This window comes from Protopterus annectens, chromosome 14.part0 (genome assembly GCF_019279795.1).
Source record: "Protopterus annectens isolate FY-2018-M chromosome 14.part0, PAN1.0, whole genome shotgun sequence".
NCBI classification, from domain to species: Eukaryota; Metazoa; Chordata; order Ceratodontiformes; family Protopteridae; genus Protopterus; species Protopterus annectens.
The window spans coordinates 1,158,717,732-1,158,730,194 of NC_056748.1; the positions used below are offsets into that span (position 1 = coordinate 1,158,717,732).

At 37.9% G+C, this 12,463-nt stretch overlaps 1 protein-coding gene across 2 annotated transcripts in view; it reads left to right on the forward strand.

The window, feature by feature from the left end:
- Window positions 1-12,463, forward strand: part of LOC122789471 (microsomal triglyceride transfer protein large subunit-like) — a 1,260,333-nt gene that overhangs the window by 1,053,448 nt on the left and 194,422 nt on the right. For both annotated transcript variants that reach the window (XM_044056964.1, XM_044056965.1), the window contains exon 16: window positions 4,367-4,491. In XM_044056964.1, the coding sequence (XP_043912899.1) occupies window positions 4,367-4,491 (125 nt within the window). The remainder of the gene's footprint in view (window positions 1-4,366; window positions 4,492-12,463) is intronic.

A 12,463-nucleotide genomic window follows, 5' to 3' on the forward strand; every position in this document is an offset into this window, starting at 1 on the left:
GTCTCACTACCCTCTTGTAGACCTTCCCTTTCACTCTTACTGGTACCCGTCTGTCACAAATCACTCCTGACACACTTCTCCACCCATTCCACCCTGCCTGTACTCTCTTCTACACTTCTCTTCCACACTCACCATTACTCTGAACTGTTGATCCCAAGTACTTAAACTCATCCACCTTTACCAGCTCTACTCTACCCTCCCTCACATTTACACATATATTCTGTTTTAGCCCTGCTGACCTTCATTCCTCTCCTCTCTAAAGCGTATCTCCACCTCTCCAGGGTCTCCTCAACCTGGTCCCTACTATCACTAGATATCACAATGTCATCTGCAAACATCATAGTCCACGGGTCCTCCTGTGTGATCTCATCTGTCAACCTGTCCATCACTACTGCAAATAAGAAAGGGCTCAGAGCTGATCTTTGATGTAATCCCACCTCCACCTTAAGCGTATCTGTCACTCCCACCGCAGTCCTCACCAATGTCACACTACCCTCGTACATATCCTGTACCACTCTTACATACTTCTCTGCCATTCCCGACTTCCTCATACAATACCACAACTCCTCTCTAGGCACCCTGTCATATGCTTTTTCTAAGTCCACAAAGACACAGTGCAACTCCTTCTGACCTTCTCTGTATTTCTCCAACAACACTCTCAGAGCAAATATTGCATCTGTAGTGCCCTTTCCTGGCATGAAACCACACTGCTGATCACTAATCATCACTTCCCTTCTTAACCTAGCTTCCACTACTCTTTTCCCATAACTTCAAGCTGTGACTGATCAATTTTATCCAACTGTAGTTACTGCAGCTCTGCACATCACCCTTATTCTTAAAGATAGGTACCAAAACAATTTTTTCTCCACTCCTCAGGCATCCTCTGACTTTTCAAAATTTCATTAAACCATCTGGTTAAAAATTACACTGCCATTTCACCTAAGCACCTCCATGCTTCCACTGGTATGTCATCTGGGCCAACAGCCTTTCCATTCTTCATCCTCTTCACAGCTGACCTTACTTCCTCCTTGCTAATCTGTTTCACTTCCTGATTCACTATCCCCACATCATCCAACCTTCTTTCTCTCTCATTCTCTTCATTCATCAGCCCTTCAAAGTACTCTTTCCATCTACCCAACACACTCTCCTCACTTGTGAGTACATTTCCCTCACTATCCTTTATCACCCTTACCTGCTGCACATCCTTCCCAACTCTGTTCCTCTGTCTAGCCAATCGGTACAGGTCCTTTTCTCCCTCTTTAGTGTCCAATCTCTCATACAACTCTCCATATGCCTTATCCTTAGCCTTTGCCACCTCTCTCTTTGCCATGCGTCTCATCTCCTTATACTCATGTCTACTTTCTTCATCTCTTTGGCAATCCCACTTCTTTGCCAGCCTCTTCCTCTGTATACTCTCCTGTACTTCCTCATTCCACCACCAGGTCTCCTTGTCCTCCTTCCTCTGTCCAGATATCACACCAAGCACCTTTCTAGCAGTCTCCCTTACTAGCTCTGCTGTAGTTTCCCAGCTATTCAGTAACTCGTCACTACCTCCCAGTGCCTATCTTAACTCTTCCCTGAACTCCACCTCACAATCACCCTTTTTTAACTTCCACCATTTAATCCTTGCACTGCTTTCACACTTCTCCTCCTCTTCTTGATGACCGTCATCCTACAGACCACCAATCTATGCTGCTTAACTACACTTTCCCCTGTCACCACTTTAAAGTCTCCAATCTCCTTCAGACTGACCCTCCTACATAGGATATAATCCACCTGAGTGCATCTTCCTCCACTCTTGTACGTCACCCTGTGCTCCTCCCTCTTCTTAAAATATGTATTCACCACAGCCATGTCCATCCTTTTTCCAAAATCCACAGTCATCTGACCTTCTGCATTCCTCTCCTTAACACCATACCTACCCATCACTTCCTCGTCCCCTCTGTTCACTTCACCAACATGCCCATTCAGGTCTGCTCCAATCACTAGTCTCTCACCCTTGGGTACACTCACCACCACTTCATCCAACTCACTCCAAAATTTTTCTTTCTCATCCATAGCACACCCAACTTGTGGAGCATATGTACTAACAACATTCATCATTACACCATCAATTTCAGACTTCATAAACATCACTCTATCAGACACTCTCTTTACCTCCAAAACACTCTTGGCATACTGTTCCTTTAGGGTAACCCCTACCCCATTTCTTCTGCCATCCACACCATGATAAAACAATTTGAACCCGCCTCCTATACACCTGGCCTTACTTCCCTTCCATCTGGTCTCTTGCACGCACAATATATCAACCTTCCTTCTCTCCATCATATCAGCTAGCTCTCTTCCTATACCAGTCATACTGCCAAGATTCAAAGTTCCTACTCTCACTACTACACTCCTAACCTTCCTCCTCTCTTCCTGCCTTCGGGCATGCCTCCCCCCTCCTCTTCTCCTTCGGCCAACAGTAGCCCAATTTCCGCCAGCACCCTGTTGGCTAACAGTTCTGGTGGCAGTCGTTGTTAACCCGGGCCTCGACCGATCCAGTATGGAAATATGAAATGTTGTCCGCATAAGTAATTTGGCAGAGGTTTTACGCCGGATGCCCTTCCTGACGCAACCCTCCCCATTTATCCGGGCTTGGGACTGGCACAAAGAAATGCACTGGCTTGTGCATCCCCAGTGGCTGGGTTTTATATACATACATACATATATATATATATATATATATATATTAACCAAAACAATAGAGTGTTCACACAGACTGTTATCATAACTTCCAGATTATATATGCATATAAACATTAACGGAGTGAAGAAATAATGGTGTAAAAATATCCAAATGACAATGGGTCTAAAGACTGTTTTAAGCTGAGAGGTGTGATGAGTTTTGCAATAAATATTTGTTTGTGAACACGTTGACTAGTTTATAGGTTCATAGGTTAGTACTAAGCTAACTGCCCTTGCGAGCCATTGTAAGCCTAGCCAATTCTCCCTTGTGAGACTCAAACTCTGCACCTTGTGTTTGTAAGGCAAACACCTTAACCATTAGGCCACCCTCTCATCCCTCATCTCATAGTTTGCTATTAGAGTGTATTGTTTATTAATAACTTTCATTAATTGAATTTGCAACATTGTTTTCTATGACCCACTACTACTTAAAATAAGGCATACTGCTTTCCTAAAGTAATCTGTTGCATATTTTTTTTATATTTATTTCTTCTTGAATTTCCATGTAAATGGGTATTGAGCCAAACTGGTGATGGTAATTGGTTATTGTGTTATATAAGTAAACTTACATGATTTGAGATTTTATTAATGGCACAATGAAGGGATGTCTGTGAAAATCAGTAACATTTTAAAGAATTTCCACCATTCTTTGCTAATTTTAATAATACAGTTTTACATTCCCACCCATTTGTTGTACATTTTGAAAATTAGTGCTTTTACTTTTAACACTTCACGAGATGAGCTTGATTGCTCAGAAAATACTTGAGGGATCACAGGTGGTTAAAACACTTAAGAGCCGTTCATTCTAATGTCATATATTGAAAATATTTTGATCCCCCCATCCCTTTAAAGTCCTTTACCATGCAGGGCAAGCCTCCCACATCCCCAAATTTATATATACCATCTTCATAATTGTGCAACAATAGAAAAAGGAAAAACTCACCAAAACTACACACAGTGATCTCAAGCAAATATTATTTTCACTGTTATGGAGATGATTTGTGAAGAAATGCAGGATAGCCCATGACAACTGTGTGAAATACAGTATAACGCACTTTCTGCACATAATAATAAAAAAAGTGAAGCTGTGAAAGGTGTATTTTTGCTGACTGCAGAACCATTTAGCTGAGTGACAGTGTTGGCTGTTGGATGTTGAAAGCAGCTACTGTATGTACTCATATATAGAAAGGTACTGTGTTAGTGCCTTTGTGAGCTGACTGTTGATAAAGATCCTAAAAACAAACTGGTAACAGGTGCAATAAACAACACAATCCTGTGCAATGTGGCACTATTCACAAATAAATCACCAGGGGATATATCCACCAACTGAACTTCATTCCATATGAAGTTAAAATGTTTATTTGTGAATACTGACTCTTTGCACAGGATTGTGTTGTTTATTGATAAAGATCCTAGTCCAAATAATTTATGATAACTAAAATCTGCTTTCTGTACTTATCATCTGAAGCACTGTACAGGATGTAGTTACTTCCTCATTTAAGCAGTGTCCTTCTTTCATATGTTAATTGCAAACAGTAGCGAGAGCAGACCATTCTTTTAATAGAACATATCAGAGAGATGAAGAATGACTAAGGCAATCGGATTTTGAATTACGGCTTTTAATCTGATTTTCTATGCAGGCTATATCTCTACAGTCTGGCCTACATATTCTTGCTGAGTTTCAAGGCTGCATTGGGATTGATGTGTCAGGTGACATTGATGTTAGTTTGTGGGACCAGGAGGCAAAGACAACCATGAAAACCAGGTAAACATTATCTTCTTTTTCTAAAGTATGTTGAAAGTCATCCAGCATTAGAATCTTGACTTGTTCATCTGTACGAGTAGTTTGTGTTGGTGTGTTAAATTCCCTTACTCATAATCTGACGCTCTTATTCATAATTTAATCGATGTATATTGATATGAGTAACATATGGAATATAGTTTACAAGAATTTAGACATTAAAAGGGTATTTCCCGCTACTGAAGAGTATGACATCTGTAAATCCTAAAAACAGAGCTCAAGGGATTTATGAGGGCCCTATATTATAACCTCGAACAATTAAAAGAGGGAACACTTTTTAATCAACCCCATAAAATCGAAAGCACTAAATCCTGAACACACAGAGGAGTGATTTTTTCCCAGGGAAAAAAAAATCACTGGGCCGTTTTCGGGACTTTGCCATTTCCGCCACTGTGGTGCGATCTTGGAGATGGTATGCGTTTGGATTATTTTTTTTTTTTTTTTTTTTTTTTTGCGGAGCAGCAATTTTTTTTCCCTGGGAAAAAAATAGCTGTTCCATGTGTTCGGGATTTAGTGCTTTTGATTTTTAAGGGGTCGATTAAAGAGCATTCACTCTTTTAATCCTTTGAGGTTATAATATAAACCCTTTATGAGATGACCACAGATTGAGTGAGTGTAAAAAAGCTTTATAAGCATCAAAACTCAAATGCGTTGTGTTTAATTACGTGAGTCAGGCACCTAACTTTTAAGAGGGAGAACAGAAGTTGTCATTCAGTTTCAGCAACTTGAGAGTGCTCATCACTGTAGTGTTCCTAGGTTGATATGACTTCACTTTGTTAGTCTGCCTTCTGGCAGTAGTCAATGACGTTAGAGTTTTGTTGAACAGCAAATGATACCATACTAAGTTGTTTTCAGACTGTATAACATACGTTATTAAAGTGAACAGAAAGTATAAAAAGATTCTGATGTTTGTTGATATTTTTTCAAGTTCACTTCACATTATTGTATAAGTTTTATATAATTTTTTTGTATACGTTTTGTATAATCTCTATATGTAGAGCTTTTCTCCCCTGGCCTCCGCTGAAAATGGGTCTTTTCCCAGTCGGACTTTCCCAGTAAACAAATGCAAAATAAAATAAATAAATTATTGTAATGCAGATAGTTAAAACATGTGGTAATGTTTGTTGCTAGAGTCTTTACACACTCATAGGGTGGGTTTTACATAAATCCTAAAGGTAAAGTCTATAAATGTAGCCCACTGTGAAGGTGTTTATGAATACATCTCACCACATCTCCACATCTTTTATTCTGATACTGTTTCCCTGATAGTGATTATACAAATTAGTGAAAAATGACTGACAGTTTAACTTATTACTAAGCCATGGTTATTTATGGTTGATGCCAAATAAAAGGACATTGGAGACACGTACATAATCAGAATCCTAGTGCCAGATATTATGGTAAGTATGGAAAAAGCGAAACATACAGAGGGCTATGGAAGTAGTAACTTTCTGTTTTTGGTTACTTATTTTTAGATAATAAACTAAGCATTTAGATATGGACACTAATAACAGTCTGTAAACCAAAAGGTAAAAATGTCACAAAGACAGATCATTCAAGAAAAACTACAAGAAAGACGTAGCTAAGCTAGAGTCTTCACTGTGTAATACCCTAAACCCCTTGCAGTAGAGGGCTATGAGATGTATGCAAATGGCTCCATATGGACAAATCAGTGTTTCAGCTACATACCTTCTGAATGCCCATGACTTTTCACTTTTTACTGGTGTATTCAGAACAGTAAACTACCAGCTGTAAGCATGCCATGTTTCTTCCTTCATCGGTGTAACGTAAGTGGATTGTTTGACTATACTTTGGAAACACACAGCTTAAGGCCAAGCCTGATGTCCATAAACATTAAGCTGGTTGCAAATGATCCCAATTAACATCCAAACTAAAGGATAAAAGGCCACACAGACAAACCATTCAGTAAAAGTCAAAGAAAGGTCCAGCTAAACTGGTGCCTTTGCTATGTAATGCCTTAAAGAATCCACTCTAACTTAGTTGTGTCTGTCTTGGAGTTTTAACTAACAATGTAGATAACTTATTTGTGTTTAAAGTAAGTGAATTAGGCTTGAAGTGTACATTTTCAGGTAAGACTTTTCTATTGATGCAAATTAAAATTAATTTGCAGGTAACATTTTGCAAGTATCTCAGTTATGTCGGATGCACACATTGATATACTTAATAGACCTAGGTTTTAGGATCTAGAACAAACAGTGTAAAGTAGAATTGACAGATATAACACATTGTAACCGTCTTGCCTCTTGTGTTTGAATTTCATTGTAGTGCATGGAGTGCTGTGACTACATTCCAAAATCAGAAAAAAGATAAACTTGTTACATGCTACTGTTGTGTGACACCCATCCATAATAGCATTTTCAAAGGTGTGTAACAAATGTCGGGGATAACGGAAGGGGCACTCAATATCTATCCTCCTATGTCCACTGAAGTTTACAGACTTTAGTCTGTAAGTAACTTATTTAAATTAGGGTAGTATTTAAAAACTGTCCCTGATTTTTTTTTCCTTACATGCTATGCGACACCACTTGCTAAGTAACACACTTCGGCCATTTTTTTTTTTTTTAGCAGGTAGAACATGGAGTAGTAAAACTCCATGCACTACAAAGAGTTGTGATCGGGTCTCACCAATTATAACCTGTTATTATGTGTCCTCAACATGGATGCCAAGTGCTTATCTAAACAATCCTGTCTTGGTTTGTGATTTATTGATCTTACTATTAAAAAGAAGTGCAACTGCGAAGGATAGTGAGAAGACTCTACTCCACACAGTCACATGCGACATAATTCTGTGGTAAATTATTTTGATTATTTTTTTCTTTTGCTATTTCTTTATTCATTTGAAACTGAATATGGATTCCTTAAATGGATTCCTTAAATGAGTATGCCATTAATGATTTGCTGAAGCAGAGTTGTCTTCTATGGTGTAATAAATGCTTTTTATATAAAAAAAGGTGGGAGGGTGGCCTAATGGTTAAGGTGTTTGCATTACAAACACAAGACACAGGGTTTGAGTCTCACAAGGGATAATTGTCTAGGTTTAAAATGGCTCGCAAGGGCAGTTAGCTTAGTACTAATCTATGAACCTATAAGTAAAAACCTTTTACTACTGATGATCTGTGCTCCTCATGTCAAAAGCTGAATGATTTGCTTACCATTATTAGTAGTAAACCTAGACTTAATGCTGACAGTTGAACTTATGCAATTGAACTGTTGTTATATATATTTATGACTGGACGGGTGAGATAGGTAATGTTAGACAAAGAGCAAATAGAACACATTTAGGAAAGGATGTGTCTATTGTCAGTAAAGATCACTCAACCTCAGTGAAACAAGATGATGCCGCTGACAACTTTGAAATTCTGGATACAAGTATTCAGCACTCTGAGGATTCAGGGTGTTTAGAAGGGAAAAAAAGGAAGAAATTCACAAGAAATACAGGGAATAAAAAGAAGTTGCTAACTTTATGTAAAATAAAGAGAATACATACTAAAAAGGACACTGCTTTGTTATGTAACACACCGATTACAGGGAATGATAATATTTTTCTGTCAGAAAACCTTCAGTCTACAGAAAAAGGTAGCATTTTTCCAAAAGAGAAGGTAGAAAAAAAGAGGCAAGGGGCAGGTGAAAAGGAAAAAAGTCAAAACTGAAAGTGTAAGAATTGAAGAACATTACTGTAAGAAAGAAATATAAGAAAGACAGACGCTGACAACATGCCTCAAGCTGTGGTTGTGCAAAGCCAGCTGGATGAAAATTGTATGCTTGCAAATGTAATACACAGTGAAAACAGTGGGATTAATAACACTAATGGTGATGAAGATCATTCCTTTGCAACAGTTGTAGAGCAGATATTACTGAATTAAAAGCTGAAGATCCTTCATGTCTGCTCAGAAAAGATTGGAGATTCAATTATTAAAGGAACTGATACTTAAATTTGCAGAGAAGATCATGAACATTGAATAGTGTTATGCTTGCCAGGAACAAAATAGAGAGGATGAGACAAGCCGTAGAACACCTTAATGTAACAAAGTACGGATCTGTTTTTATTCATGTAGGTACAAGGACTCTCTGACTGTTAGTAGGGAACTTACAACCCTCTTCGATAGTATAACTTGTACTGGTGTCAGGATGTATTTTTCACAAGTCACATGTAGAAAGGAGAGTCAGGTCACCATGAATGAGAAGAGTTTTTGGGTAAACACCTACATGAAAAAATGTCCCATTTTAAAAAAATGGACATGTGTAGAGCATATGACCCTAATGTTGGGCACACATGTGTTCTGACAGGATGCAGTGCATTTGTCAAGATCAAAGAAGAACATTTTTGCAGCAGATATTTTACAGTATTTAACCAACACAAGGCAGAATTTCTCCCTGGTCAAAAATGTAGAAGTTCACAGATAGCAACATTTGATATATCTCTGATGGCAAGTTTTTTAACGGAAAATTTGCTTTGTTCCCACAAGACTGCTGTTATTGTTTGAGAAACATGGTTAAAGAGCAATGCCTGGAAACCAGTTCTCTCAAGGTATAAATGTTTTAATTATAACAGACATTCTAACAAAAAATCAGGTGGCAGCGTTATAATAGGGATTAAATATAGTTTTGAGAGCTGTGATTATTACATATTCAATATTAACAACTACGGTATAGATTGTGCAACTGTGACAATAAACACAACACTGGAATGTACTGTATAACAATTATTCGAGTGTATTGACCACCAAAGTCAATTGCTGATAACCTAGAGGAATTCATACATTTCTTGTACGCAACCTAGGAGAGAAGAAAAACAGTTTGTGGGCCTTAAATTTACCAGTAACAAACTGGAATAATATTGATTCAACATTAGTAAGGAAACTATTGATAATGTATGTTCATGAACATTTGCTTCTGATTATAAAAAAAAACTACCATGAAAAGGAACATACTAGACACTGTTTGTGTTCTCAAAGAAATTACTGTTACTTCATGTCAAGTTTTACCACCGACCATTGATGTGCAGTGATCATGGAGTTATAAAGGTCAATTTATTGCTAGATAGAACTGAAATCTAAACCAATGCGCAGAAGGTTAATTACACATTATATGGAAGCAAAACGGTCATTATGTAAAACTAATTGAAGTGATGCATTCAGTGGAAAAACTGCAAAAGATATGCCGAAAGTTTTAAAAGAGAAATTGAGTGCAAAAAAAAAAAAAAAAAAAAATTTAACATCAGAATCTAGGCATACAGCATCGGGTTCTTATTAGATGACCAAAGACGCATTATATCGAATGCGTCTTGGTTGAACTTAAAACAATGAAAATTCAAAATAGCGAAGCGGTTAAGTGAATTCTTTCCCAGGGAAAGAATTTGCTTGGCTGCTTCCGTTACTTTGCTGTTTTCGGCACTGTAGTGCGATCTCGGAGTTGGTTTATTTAAGTAAGAAGCCCTCCACTTTATGTATGATTTCAATTTTTTTTTTTGTTTGGAACAGCGATTTTTCTCCCTTGGAAAAAAAATTGCTGTTCTGAGCTTTCAAGATGTAAGCTTTCGCTTACATGGGTTCAATTATTCATTGTTCACTTTTTTAAACGTTCAGTGATATAATATAGACCCTACAGCATCAGGGGGGATATATTTCCATAAGAACAAGATACCAGATTAAAGTGAGAGAGAAGAAAATATAAGAAATGTAAAAGAAGTCGGAACTGCAACTTTGAAAACTGAAATAAACAAGTTGGACAGACAAAGCTTAGTCTGAGACAAGATCAAGAAAAATTTGAAGAAAATGTATATAGATATTGAACTTATTAGGAAAACATTTTATAGATGCATAAGATGTGGAAGGAATAAAGACATACAAATTGATAAAATGTGTATAGCTTCTAAAATTTATTCTCAGACACAATGGATTATAGATATATTTACAAAATCCTATGTAAAACAGTTTGGCTCCACAAAGGGGGTAATAAGTTGTTAGAGACATCCAGGTAACCTCAGATACTGGAATCAAATTAGATTATATTGAAAAAGAACTATGCAAACTAGATCCAAAAATGAAACACTGGGAGGAGTCAGAATTAGTAATAATGACCTGACCACACTTATTTTTATTTATTTATTTTATTTTACATTTCTTGACCAGGATAGTCCAACTGGATACATGTCCATTTTCAGCGGAGGCCCGGGGAGAAAAGCTCCAAGGTAAGCAGTTAAATTTAAAATACAGTATTTAACATACCTAAACAAGCAGTTAAGATACAATATTTACAGTGGTTGCATACATAAGCAAGTTATAGAAGATCCAGGGTTAAAGAAAATCCTGAGAGTAGGTCATCATTCAGTAGCACGTCAGCTAAAAATACTGTTATTAACTCAGACAGTAAGATTCAAATGCGATATTTACAGTGGTTACATACCTAAACAAGTTTAGAGATAAACATAAGTATAGGTCAGGATTAAGTGTCACAAGTAGGCTAAAATACTGTTTTTAACTCATTGTCAAGGAGAGTTAGGCTTGCTACATTGACATAGCCAGTTTAGTGTCAAATGTTGTTTGAGTGTAGTCTTAAATTGACTCAGGGTGGTGTGCAAAGTCATTTCAGGTGGGAGAGAGTTCCAGGATCTGCCTACAGAGTTGGCAAAGAGAGAGTCACCGACAAAGTTGTTAGTTTTGATATTCTGGACTAGTAGTTTATTAGAGGATCGAAGAGATCGGGGATTGTGATAGGGGGTGATAGTATTTTTAAGAGCAGGAGTATTGTCCGGATTGTAAAGGATCTTATGGGCAATAATCAGTAGGTTATACTGGATCAAGCTGGGTAATTCTAGCCACCCAAGCTGGTTTAGCTTGATACAATGATGAGTCCTATAAGGCAGGCCAGTGGCAAATCTGGCATTGTGGTTGTAGCAGATAGAGAGTTTAAGGATAGACTTATTTAGATTGGAGAGTAACGGGGATACATGCAGAAGAGTTGAAAGTAGGAGCAGGAGGGGTTAAGAAGGCTTTTATCCTGTAAAGTGACCCTAGTATTTTATCGATGGTCTTGATGGATTGATTAACATGTAGTTCAAATTTAAGATTATTATCGATGATAACACCTAACAGTTTTGTGGAGGAGTCTGGGGAGATTATTGTGCCATTATTAGATTTTATGGTAAAAGTGAATGCAGTAGACCTGTGTGTTGGTGAGAAAAGCAACATTTTAGTTTTTTGGGGATTTAGCATCAGATGACAACCAGAAAGCCAGTTTTCTATTGTGTTGAAGGTGGTTTGTGTAGCTGACCACAGCTCTGTTGGAGAAGTGGCCCAGCATATCAGGGTGGAATCGTCAGCATATTGGATACAGCTGACTTTAGGGATAGCAGTATAAAGGTCGTTAATGAAGATGGAGAACAGAAGGGGACCTAGTATAGATCCCTGGGGTACACCCAAGGTGTTGGGTAGGAGTTTAGAGAGTTTGTTTTGCCAAAGGACAGCCTGCTGTCTATCATTCAGGTAAGAGTGGAACCATTGAATGGCTTTAGTATCTAGGCAGAATGTTTTCAGGTTGTGGATTAGTAATTTGTGATCAACCATATCAAATGCCTTGGAGAGATCCAAGAATAGGGCAGAGGATATGTTATTATTATTGCGATTAAGGTTTATGGTGTTGGAGAAGACTAAGAGGGCTGAAGTAGTGCTGTGGTGAGGTCGGAAGCCGTGCTGGGAGACTGCCATGAGGTTGTGCTGAGTTAGGTGGTGCATCAGTTGTCTATGGATACATTTTTCCATAATTTTTGCAAGTGAGGATAATATAGCTATTGGCCTATAATTGGATAACTCAGTAGAGCTGCCTCCTTTGTGAAGTGGGATTACATAGGATATTTTCCAGATGGAGGGGATTCTGCTGTTGTTCGGTTGATTAGTATTGAGATGGGGTAAGCAGT